This window comes from Taudactylus pleione, unplaced genomic scaffold, assembly GCF_031769625.1.
Source record: "Taudactylus pleione unplaced genomic scaffold, aTauple2 ptg000306l, whole genome shotgun sequence".
Taxonomy (NCBI): domain Eukaryota; kingdom Metazoa; phylum Chordata; class Amphibia; order Anura; family Myobatrachidae; genus Taudactylus; species Taudactylus pleione.
In genome coordinates this window covers 3,632,808-3,645,248 of record NW_028284707.1, presented here as the reverse complement: position 1 = coordinate 3,645,248, position 12,441 = coordinate 3,632,808, and the positions used below count along the sequence as shown (strand labels likewise).

The 12,441-nt window shown below is 44.3% G+C and overlaps 1 protein-coding gene across 1 annotated transcript in view; it reads left to right on the top strand.

Moving 5' to 3' along the window:
* The window catches only part of SLC25A13 (solute carrier family 25 member 13), a 124,107-nt gene extending 116,491 nt beyond the window's left edge, over positions 1 to 7,616 (top strand). Inside the window, exons 16-18 of the mRNA XM_088442243.1 lie at positions 5,114 to 5,272; positions 5,749 to 5,839; positions 6,531 to 7,616. Coding sequence (XP_088298369.1) covers positions 5,114 to 5,272; positions 5,749 to 5,839; positions 6,531 to 6,717 — 437 coding nt within the window. The 3' untranslated portion in view covers positions 6,718 to 7,616. The remainder of the gene's footprint in view (positions 1 to 5,113; positions 5,273 to 5,748; positions 5,840 to 6,530) is intronic.
* Positions 7,617 to 12,441: the final 4,825 nt, after the last annotated feature.

The following is a 12,441-nucleotide window of genomic DNA, read 5'->3' as shown; positions in this document are numbered from 1 at the left end:
GGCATGTTTGCGATTTTCTGAAGCACAGCTTGATGTTGGATCGGCTTTCCCACATTTAAAGCTGCCACTACTGTGGAAGAGCCGCACATATAGCCGCACATCCTATATGGTAAGCTTCCAGGCAGCTCTGTCTGCGTAGCACCGCTGATGTCCTCTTTAGGCCAGGTTGGTTTATTTAACCATCTGCAGGACCTGATGTCTGATCTCTTATTCTGTCCTGGCATTGGTTACACAGAGCAGGGTCCCGGAGTGTCTTACCCGGGTCAGATATCCCATATCCTGTGTTTTATGGAGCCAGAGGGGAAAGGGGGGCTTCTAATTTAGGGGTTTTTGGAGAAATCATGAAGGGATCATGGCAACCTTTTACCATGAGGTGATCTGCTTGGGAAACAAGAGGTCAGTCATGTTTTAGAGCATATTTCTGCAGCCTTCCAAATCCTACGGTGCCCCGTTATTTCGTTTTGGTACTCGTTCTTCATTGTTCAATTGGACATGCTCCCCGTACCGCACAGGATTTGCGGACAAGCAAGTTCCTGGCCAAGTTTGTCCTTTTTAGATCTTTTGCAGTCGTTTTTGCAGCCTTTCCAAAATTATACTGGTTAAACTGGTTCTTTGGGAGAGAATGATATATATATATTCAACCCATCCATTCTGTTGAGTATTCTTTAGAATATATAGAAGTTAAGTTCAGTGAACATGGGCCCTGATTCAGAGCCGGTCGCTATTTGCGCTCGCTCGTCCAGAAAATAGGGGTGGCTATTCAAATTAACCGTTCGCTGTTTGCGGTCTGTCCACGCCTCTAGGTCTGAACGAGCGAACAAAACTTGCGGTCGTTTTTTGGGAAACTACGCCCCCTGGCCGCTCGCATCCGACGTCATGTCCGCTATTTATTAGATTAATCGAGTACATCGAACAGGGTATGAACTGCTCGCTATTCTTGTGGTTGGTTTTTGCTACCACAATTTTACGAGCAGTTCTGGCTAAAAAAAACCCAGTGACATGGTCAATGACGCTGCTGTTTTAAATATGCACACCCATAAAACGCCCGTTTTGACCTTTAAGCACGCCTGCGTTCGGATCTCCACTCCCCGTTTTCAAGCACCTTCCCCTGTTACCACCCACATACGCCTCATCCTGTCACTCAAATTAGCAGGCATTCGCTATTTTGCGAGCACATGAATTTCGGCCGCACTGACTGGTTCGCGCATGCGTATAACGATCCGTACGCATGCGCATAACGATCCGTACGCATGCGCAGTTTGGCTAACATCGCTCGGAGCGAACGAGCTGCTGCTTACGAGTGGCTCTGAATGAGGGCCTTGGTCTTCTTTTACTCTTACATCAACTTCTACAATTGTGGTGCTATCCGTGTACTTTCATCCTCTCTGCTATTGTAGATGATGTAGGTAATGCAGCTATATACTGTACTAGAGGACACACTTTTACTGTACAGTAGACATCTTACAAATGACAGTGATGGGTGAACATGCAGTGATAGGAGTATATGTGTATATATATATATATATATATATATATATATATATCTATCCGGAATAATTTACCTCCTCGATTCCTTTTGTTTTATCTCTCATCCCCCATGAAGCAAAGCTGAAACCATAGCGACCTCTTAAGGTGCATACACACAAAACGATTTTTTTGAAGGATTATCAATAAACGATATCGATGATCGTTGAAAAAATCGTTCACTTTCTAAGTTTCAACGATTATCGTTCATGCGCATTCACGTTTGTAGTTCAGTCAGACTGACCAACTCAATGATTTTCATTAAGGGAATATGCAAAAATCGTTTGTAGTTCAAAAAAATCGTTCATTACATTTAGTAAATGAACGATTTTAGTAAACGATTTTCATTCATTTTTCCCTTGAAAAAATTAACGAAAATCGTTTACTAAAATCGTTCATTTACAAAATCGTTGTGTGTGTGTGCAGCTTTATTCTGAGCAAGACATGCACACCTGCCAGTGTCCTTTCTCCTAAATCTTCCATTTCCCTTTCACCTTATGTAATTCACTGGCGCTCTATACTGCGCACATCACAGTAGAATACTGCTGTACTGTAACTGGGCGCACGAGTCGGTAACTGTGTATTATTTGCATAACTGTTGCTGGGAAATACATTATGCTGCGCGACTAATAATCCTTACCCTGTGCAGAAATGATTCTGAAACGTGTTTTTTAATGCTCAGCGTTGTCCCCTTCCATTTATATGCTTTTATTGGCATGCTAACATCTCTTACACACACGGCTGGGGATTAGCGTGTGACATGATTATCGCATGTACCAGCCACAGGACGATTTAAAGCTTCCTCCGCAAAGCTCTGCATGTTGTATGTTGATCCTCCCAATCCTTAGTATTAGTGATACGGACGACTGCAGATGTGATCTTGTGGTGCTCTGGGCATATTGTGGGCAGGATACCCTTCTTGTACAGGGCATGTAGAGAACTTTGCTGTTACAAACATACTGAGGGATGTAAAATAGAACAATCGGAGGGGAAATGTGACCCTGACTCTTATCTCCATAGTCTGTAACATTACAGTATGTCGCCTTCTTTTGCTAAGGTATGAAGTGAGGTTGGTTTAGTTAGCGCAGTATAATGTCCCTGTTATAGATGTAATATAGATGTAATATATGTTCTCCGCTGGGTTGGAATTCCCTGTGTGAGAGATTATCCTGTCTGAGGAGAATAGAAGACAACTGCCCAAAAACAAAATGGAGTGGTGGGGTGGGAACGGTTATTTTTGGAGAGGGTTAAATGCAGTAAGCATGTGTTCACAGTCTTAGTAAATACTTTTAATGAAATATGTTGGGATATTGTGTAGAAGTCCCTGTGATACAGTAGTCAGTGTGGCTGGGACCCAATGCCCAGTTCCTGCCATGGCTGAGTGTGGGGTCTCTATGACTTTCTCTCATTCCTGAGCGTTTCTGTCCACAGCTCAGAACATACTATTGTAGGTTAATGTTGGTGCTTGTCTGGTAGGACAGGGACTGATGGGGAATGAATAAGTATTCTCCCTGCTGTCTGAGTAATTACTATGCTTCAGTAGAATAGCCCCAATAGACATGTCCCTAAATACACATACATTACACAGCCACCTTCCCATATTTATTTGTGTGTATTATATTCCCTCCATTCTCCTGACACTTACTCAGTATGTTCCCTCTGGTCCCTCTCTTCCCTACCTCACTCCCATCCCCCTCTCTTCCCTACCTCACTCCCATCCCCCTCTCTTCCCTACCTCACTCCCATCCCCCTCTCTCCCTACCTCACACCCATCCCCCTCTCTTCCTACCTCACTCCCATCCCCCTCTCTTCCTACCTCACTCCCATCCCCCTCTCTTCCTACCTCACTCCCATCCCCCTCTCTTCCTACCTCACTCCCATCCCCCTCTCTTCCTACCTCACTCCCATCCCCCTCTCTTCCCTACCTCACTCCCATCCCCCTCTCTTCCCTACCTCACTCCCATCCCCCTCTCTTCCCTACCTCACTCCCACCCCCCTCTCTTCCCTACCTCACTCCCATCCCCCTCTCTCCCTACCTCACTCCCATCCCCCTCTCTCCCTACCTCACTCCCATCCCCCTCTCTTCCTACCTCACTCCCATCCCCCTCTCTTCCTAACTCTCTTCCCATCTCCCTCTCTTCCTAACTCTCTTCCCATCCCCCTCTCTTCCTACCTCCCCTTCCCATATCTCTTCCTACCTCTCTTCCCATCCCCCTCTTCCTACCTCTCTTCCCATCCCCCTCTTCCTACCTCTCTTCCCATCCCCCTCTTCCTACCTCCCTTCCCATCCCCCTTTCTTCCTACCTCCCTTCCCATCTCTCTCTCTCCCCCACTCCATCATCCTCTCTGCCCTTCTTTCTCACTCTCTTCATCACTCCCTTCCTTCCTCTCACTCTCCACCTCCATCTCTCGCCCTCCCCCTTTTCTCTCTCTCCCTCTACTTCCCTTCCCCTCCCTCTCCTTCTCTCCCCCTCCCTTCTTCCCTTTCCCCTCTCCTCTCCCACTGCCCCCTTCCTTCCCTCCCTCTCTTTTTCCTATATCCCTCCCCCTTCCCTCCCTCCCTCTCCCCTCCCTCTCCCTTCCCCCCCTCCCCTCTCCCTTCCCCCCCTCCCTCTCCCTTCCCCCCCTCCCTTCCTCTCCCTTCCCCCCCCCTCCCTTCCCCTCCCTTCCCCCCCTCCCTTCCCTCCCTCTCCCTTCCCTCCCTCTCCCTTCCCTCCCTCTCCCTTCCCTCCCCTCTCCCTTCCTCTCCCTTCCTTCCTTCATCCCTTCCCCTTCCTTCATCCCTTCCTTCCTTCATCCCTTCTTCCCCCCCACACCTCCCCCTTACTTTTTCTCACCCTCCACTTCTCTCTTTCCCTTATTTTGTAGTTTCCCGTTAATCTAACTCCGTGCTTCTCAGATCCAGTCATCTCCTTGCTGGAGTACAGGTGTATTCATTACTGATTGACTGTTTCATTATTTCACTTGTGATTCTGTGAGGAGACCTGGAAAACATGCACTGTTAAGGTGGGTATCCACTACCCGACAGTGAAAAGACTGAACGATATAGTTATCGTTCAGTTGTTCACTACACTGCAGGGTGCCCACACTGAATGATATGTCGCTCAGTGCAGGCACAATCAATCATCTGCAAACATGCTGAACCTGGACGATATCGGCAGGTAGACCAGCATGTTTGCACGATGATGGATGTCTAAAAGACCATATTTTCAAACGATGATCGAACGATATCGTTATCGTTCAATCGCTCATTTTAATAGTCTAGTGGATAGGCACCTTTAGTGTGTCCCACGGACTGGATCTGAGCAGAACTGGTTTAGCCGTTTTGTACAGCCAAGAAGTTTGGTTTTGAAGTATCAATGCATTTATCTATAATCAAAGTGAGTGGAGGCAGTAACGTTGGGTACACACAGACCTGTAACCTGGGAAATGACGGCAGTAACAAAGTATCCTGAAAATGCATTGTACAAATACCCCCAATATATCCAATCACTTTAGTAATTTTCCTGTGAAGAAAGAGTGGACGGATACATGCGATAATTAGCATTGCATTGCAAGGGGGCATTATTGTATGTGTCTATTTCTGCAGGTATGCCAGCCGCATCTCTTGTGACCCCCGCTGATGTCATCAAGACCCGGCTCCAAGTCGCAGCGCGGGCCGGTCAGACGACTTATAGCGGGGTCATCGACTGCTTCAGGAAAATACTGCGAGAGGAAGGACACCGGGCGCTGTGGAAAGGCGCCACAGGTGATGATCTGGATGTGCTCAATCCCCATTCAAATGTTTTTTATATATATAAATAACCTGTACCAGATGAAGTTTGTTACCAAGATCTTGATCACAAACCCAGTCCAGGAATAAAAACTTCATATTTCCAAATATGTTAATAAATGTTATGTTATAAGTGAATTGTAACGCTCAAAAACTGCCTTTGCTATTAGATAACTAGCACCATTTACAAACAGTTTAGTAAATTGCAGGCAACCCTGCCGTTTGATGAAAACACACTGTAGTACTTTCCCCTCCAAAGGGTAAATTTACTTAGGCAGCTTTAACAAGCTGGCACCTCTCGGCACGTTTCACCACCAAATTTACTATAACAAAGAGGAGAATAAAAGCAAAACGAAAGTTTACCTCCCAAATCTCTCTCCGCCTTGTTCTAGAACATAAAATGTGATATAAACTGTTATCTACACTCATCCTGTGTATTGTTCTCTATGCAGCACGTGTGTTCCGGTCCTCTCCCCAGTTCGGTGTGACTCTGGTTACCTATGAGTTATTGCAGAGCTGGTTGTACGTGGATTTTGGTGGAGTGTAAGTCTGAATCTTCATTTTTAAGTCTGTAATTTAGATAAGATGACCTAGCGTGTACTTGCTGTAACACAGAGCAGCCAGCCAGGTCTCCCCTTTATCTGAAGTAAATGCCTACTTGCTATGGTCACATCACATTGGTGCAGTTTCCTTGTAGTTCTTAAAACAAAATCTAGTGCCCCCCACACACATTATGGTGGGGTTTGTTTCATTTAGAAGCTAATTAACTAGCAGTATGTTTCTGGAGTGTGAGAGGAAACCGGAGCACCCGGAGGAAATCGCACACAGAGATGGAGGACCCTGGTTCTAATCTGACCCATTACCCCAGTTTTTGTGAGGCAGGGATTCCTACCACTGTGATTCTTATTACAAGGACTACATGGTATCTATGATGGTGCATGCTCGCAATCCAGTATAATTGTCATGGTTTATCTTCCCTTCCCCATTATCCCATTATAACCCCTACCTCTCAGGTCCTCACAAAATAAAGTAGTTTGTGGCGTAGCATAGTACGAAGGGACATGCAGCATATTTGGTTGGTGTCAGGTCCAGATGGGACCGAGGATCAGATTTTGCTAGTAGCACAGGATAACCTAAAACTACATACTTCCTATACAGTATATGTGTGACAACTAGAAAAAGGCAATATGCGAGTTCCTGTTCCCTTCTAATACAGCAACGTTCCTCTTTACAGGAAACCAGCCGGCTCAGAACCAGTCCCTAAATCCCGAATCACTCTCCCGGCTCCGAATCCCGACCACGTTGGTGGTTACAAACTGGCCGTGGCGACTTTTGCAGGAATTGAAAGCAAATTTGGACTCTACCTCCCTCGATTTCAGCCATCGCCAACTACCTCTAAGACAGTTGCCACTAAAGCTTGAGGGGCAGGACGGACGGGCGAGAGATGATTAGATGCAAATACATTGCAATGGGCCCTGCCTGCAGAATCATTTCCTTTTCATCTTTTATTCCAGAATCGTCACTTTTTAGAACATTAGTGTTCTTTTTATATGCAGTTCTCTGTATTTGGTACTCTTCCTTATTCTAAATCGGAGAAAGGCAACTTGTGGTGCTCCGGTCATTGTGGAACTACAAATTCCAGTATGCATAGCCAACCTCTTTTTCCACAACTCCCGGGGAACCCCTGTCTACCTCTGTTTTAGATTGTGAACATTAGTTGAGTCTGGGGGCCACCACAAATGTACTTCGTCATGAGCCATCAGTGCAGAGATAAAGGGTGTATCAAATAAATCAGTAGTTTCCAAACTCTATCCTCAAGGCACCCTATCAGTCAATTTTTTAAGGATATCCATGACTGAGCACAGATAGGTGACTTAATTGGATATCAAGCAGGCATATCTTTAAAACCTGGCCTGTTAGGTTCCCTGAGAACAGAGTTTTTCAACTACTGATAATAAAATAAATCCACAAGTGTCTAAATTGTTGCATCATTAATTTGACTTTGGCTGCAATTTTTGTGTCCTTATAAAGAATAGCGTCTGGGTCTCCCGAATATGAACTGACCTTTCATAAATCATGAATGATGTTCTCATGACAAGTACTAGGGAATCTACACCATCATGGTCTCTGTAGTTAAAATTGTATTAATTGTATTATGTTTGGTAAATGTTACATGTAGATTACAAAAACAATTCTGTCAAATCCCTCTGCAGCAGCAGATTTTAAGTAATGTACAATGAGTTCATCAGATTGTATCATTTAAATTTTGTATCCACAATTTGTTTTTGTAATTGATATTATATTTATATTGCACACGCTATTTTTACAGCAAATTCAGTGGCTCCTTCCCAGTCCGTACGTTGCTCTGTGACCAGACATTTTAAGGGCTAGATGCGGTTTTAGCAACATGTGGTTCTCCAGCTGTTGGACTACAACTCGCAGCATGTTCTGTCAAACATTCTAATGATGGTAGATTAATAACAGCCGATGAGCGAACAAGTTGTTGGATTCACAAAGTTGTCACTTTAATACGTTGAGGGGAAAATAATAAAATTGTATTGTCAGAGAATGTGAAAGTTGCAATTTCACCTGTTACGTTCCTGCCACGTAACAATTACCCAAAAGTAACCATTTATTACAGCTTACAATTTAAATGATTGAAGTTAAATGATTGCACTTTGGTGTCTATAAGTGCAGTGTTAATATCCAAGGCTCTCATGGATTAAATTGAAAATTATATTGCCATTTCATTATGTAATATAATACAATGGAGTGTCTACACCAGTGGTTCTCAAACTCTGTCCTCAGGACCCCACACAGGTCATGTTTTCCAGATCACCCAGCAGGTGCACAGGTGTACTCATTACTCACTGCCAGATTTTAAAAGATTCACAGGTGGAGCTAATTATTTTGCTTGTAATTCTGTGAGGTGACCTGGAAAACATGCACTGTTTGGGGTCCTGAGGACCGAGTTTGAGAACCTGTGCTCTACACCAAAGAATAGTCATTGGACAGGTGCATCTAGCTCACTAGAAATAAGTTGGGACAGCTGTAAATCTGCAACGTAGTGGACAGCCAGTAACTACACGGTAGCTGGTGTTCTCAATTAATGAGTTTTCATCTATATAATGGGAGATACATTCTAGAAAACACCAACAACACAAATGGAGGCCGTAAATGAATGTATGATATTTTTTTGTTTTATGGGTATGGGGGTTTAGGCTTGTTCCCTGCGAATATGTACATAACTGATTCCGGTCCCTCAATGTGTCTTGTATTATATACATTGGGAGTGTCCCTGTTGCCTGCACACACTGGAAGCTACTATGTTCTGAGCTGAATAAATATTCTTGCATACACAGCCCTGCAATTCACCAGGTAAAGGCGGCATCACTTAGGCCCAATAATGCCTCAGTGATGGTCGTCTCTGCTGAGCGTGTCGCAGTGCAATAAATAAAACTCTTGTAATATGAAATCCAACCAATGTTAGAATTATGCACTTAAATGAAATGCTGCTTGTATGGTAAGTAGAGAATCCGTGTACTGTAATAATAATGATGCCTTACCTAGTCTCTTTGGGGGCGATGCAATTGATTTGTGCATGGCGATAACTAATGGGGCGCCCAGTGTTGCAATTCAGTTGTTCATGACGCTCATTAATTATTGCCGTCATTGTGACCAATTAGCGTGTAATACAGCTAAACCTGTTTAAAGTTCTGGTTAGGGATGTTTGGGCGCCCTAACCACGGGCTCATAGCACATTTTTCCTTGCACCCTCCTGTGGGTGTGAGCAGAAATGCCGGCTATCGCACCCTAACGAAGCAGCAATTGAATTCTTCCGTCAGGCGCCCAAAACAAATAGCCGCCCCAAAAAAAACATTGAATCGCCCCCTGTCACTTGTCGGGTATCACGCAGACCAGAATCACAGTGTAATAGGGGGCGATTACTAGTGTCCTGTAGGATAATAATGGTTGTGTCCTGTTACCATTGACCATCAGAGCAATTTTTGGTTCCTACAGGTGATGGTGAATATTGTGTACTCTATAAGCATAGGTCATTTTAATTTTGGTAATTACCATGCAGTCTGTTACAGACTTGTCTAATAAACCTGAACAGAGGACAAAGATGTCGTTTATTGTGATTCTATGACGTAAAGCTATTAAATGTATCGGTTTTGTCCCTGATCTGCTGGCACTATGATGATGTGTTTCCTGGCAAAAATGATGCTGGATGTGACCATTTTAGTTTGTGATTGAGTTGACCCCGTAATTGACATCAATCTGTGCCCCCAAGGATTAGTAAACATATTAACCAGTTACATTACCTCCGACATGGCAAGTTTTCTGCGTCCCTCTGGCAGGGATGGGGGAACCTCAGGCCCGGGGGGAATCATTTTGTCTGGCCCTCTGAGTTGCTTTTCTTCTAGAATGGCACCCTGCAGCCAGCATCTATACAGCAGTGCCACCTGGAGCATCTGTAGGAAGCTTCAGACTGCCACACCGCTGCCCTTACAGCTCCCCAGAGCATCCTCAGGATGCTCCGGGCATTGCTGTAATCACTAGAGATTGTGACCCCGCCCCGTGTGACATCACACTGAGGGGGCGTGGCCTGCAGCAGGCCCGCAAATAATGTTATATATATCAAAATGGCCCTCGGCAGAAAAAATGTTCCCCACCCCTGCTCTATGGGATGTGAGGAAAAACCTTCCAGAATGGCACGTTGTGTGCTGACAGTCCGCCAACATGGCTGAAATAAGACCGGCTTGTACCGCTGCGGGCCTCCATCTTATGGGCTGAACCAAAAATGGTGACAATGTCAGCCAGTCTCTTGCAATAGGATTACGGACAGGAAGTGTGTAGTGCATGATGGTCAACAAGGGCCCCTCCCTCTGCGCCTCCCCCTATATATTATAGCTACCTAAATAGTTTGGAAATTCTTCACTATCATATAACAATGTAATACATGCTCAAATAAGAAGCATAAAGTAGAGGAGCAAGTGATAGTCCAAACAAGGAGCGCTTAATGTAAAAAATATAGAAATCTATTTTTAATAAAGATAAAACATAATACACAATGGCGCACACTACACATAATATTATTTATTTATTACCAGTTATTTATATAGCGCACACATATTCCGCAGCGCTTTACAGAGAATATCTTACCATTCAAATCTGTCCCTGCCACAGTGGAGCTTACAATCTATATTCCCAACCACATGCTCACACACACTAGGGTCAATGTTGTTGGGAGCTAAATAACCTACCAGTATATATTTGGAGTGTGGGAGGAAACCGGAGTACTCGGAGGAAACCCATGCAAGCACAGGGAGAATATACAAACTCCACACAGGGCCGTAGTGGGAGTCGAACCCAGGACCTCAGTGCTGAGGCAGTAATGCTAACCATTACACCGATAATAGACTTCAAACTGATGATAAAAAAAAAAATTTAATAAAGCTGATTCCAAAAGTATATCTTTTTCCCTGTAGGAGATCACTGCTGCAGTAGGTGTCCCGAAAAATATCACAAAAAAAAAAAGGGAATGATAGACATAAATAGTAGTAATAAAATACAAAAAAATATATAAAAAAAACCACAGTCTTCAACACTCTGCAATGTAGAGTCACCCAGTCTTGAATAGGATTATAATTGTGGTCTGAGTCTGGGTTAGTAAGGGCTGGAGCTGATTTTGAGAAATATTCACTTATAGTCATTCCGTATCTGCTGTTTAATTCCACAAAGCACAATGTCAATAGACCGCACAGTCCGAACTTAAGGTCTCAGAGCGTAAATCGGGTGCTTCGTACTGGGTGACTCTACAGTGCATTGTCACCAAGTTAGAGTGTTTGAAGGGAATGCAATCGGGAAGCCGGCTGACATTATGCCGACAGTCGGCTTCCCGACTGTCATATCACGGCGAGGGTGAAATGCCAGGCGTCTAGATGTAGACGGCGCTCATTTCACCGACGCCGGGAGACCACGTGCGGACAGCCGCGGGGGGGGGGGGGCGATTAGGGTTAGGCACCCCCCCGGGGGACTTAGAGTTAGGCAGCGGGGAAGGGTTACTGTTAGGCACTCCCGGGGAGGGACTTAGGGTTAGGCACCCCCCCGGGGGACTTAGATTCAGGCAGCAGGGAAGGGGGGGGTTAGGGTTTTAGGCACTTACAGGGGTGGTTAGGCACTTGGGCGGGGGGGGGGTTAGGGTTAGGCACCCCTAAAGACGGTTAGGGGGGTTAGGTTAGTCATTACTTACCTTACGACGATCGGGATTTCCAGTGCTGTCAGGGGCTGCCGCTGCCGGGATCTGTTCCAGTGTCGGGCTGCCGGGAATCAAACCGCCTTTCATACCAATTCCGTTTGAAGACTGTGGGTTTTTTTATATATATCTTTTTGTATTTCATTACCTTATGTATATAATTCCCTTTTTTTCTTCTTGATGTTTATTGGGACACCTACTGCAGAGGTGATCTGCAGGGAAAAATATATATTTTTGGAATCAGCTTTATTATTATTTTTTTTTATCAGTTTGACGTCTATTATGTGTAGTGTGCGCCATTGTGTATTATATTTATCTTTATTAAAAATTCATTTTTATATTATGTCCATTAAGCGCTCCTTGTTTGTGCTATCACTTGTTCCTCTACTTTATGCTTCTTATTTGAGCATGTATTATATTGTTATATGATAGTGAAGCATTTCCAAACTATTTTAGGTTTTATGTTTAGTGGGGTATATAGATCTTTCCGCTGTTAGGAGCTGCTTTTATGGAATATGAAATGTGATTGTTACTAATTTGTCCTATGTGCCTGAATTGTATATGGTTATACATATAGTGGTTTATATATTATAGCTTGTAACACATGTGACGAGCTGCCCTTTTGAAGGCTAGGAAACTGCCCCCTGAGGTTGATCAGACTGCTTATCACTTGTGCAGTGCGTAGGATTATCTCCTCCTGCAATCACATCATCTTCAGTTCTGATAAGCTAAATACTGTATGGATTTGCCACAAGCATGAACTATATACACCGCACAGCAGATTTTTCACTTTACAGTCTAAATTGACCTCCACACCCATTGTCAGGTATCAGCTAACAACCAGTAACTACAAAGGTTCCAAAGAAACAAGACTGTAAGACGCTGG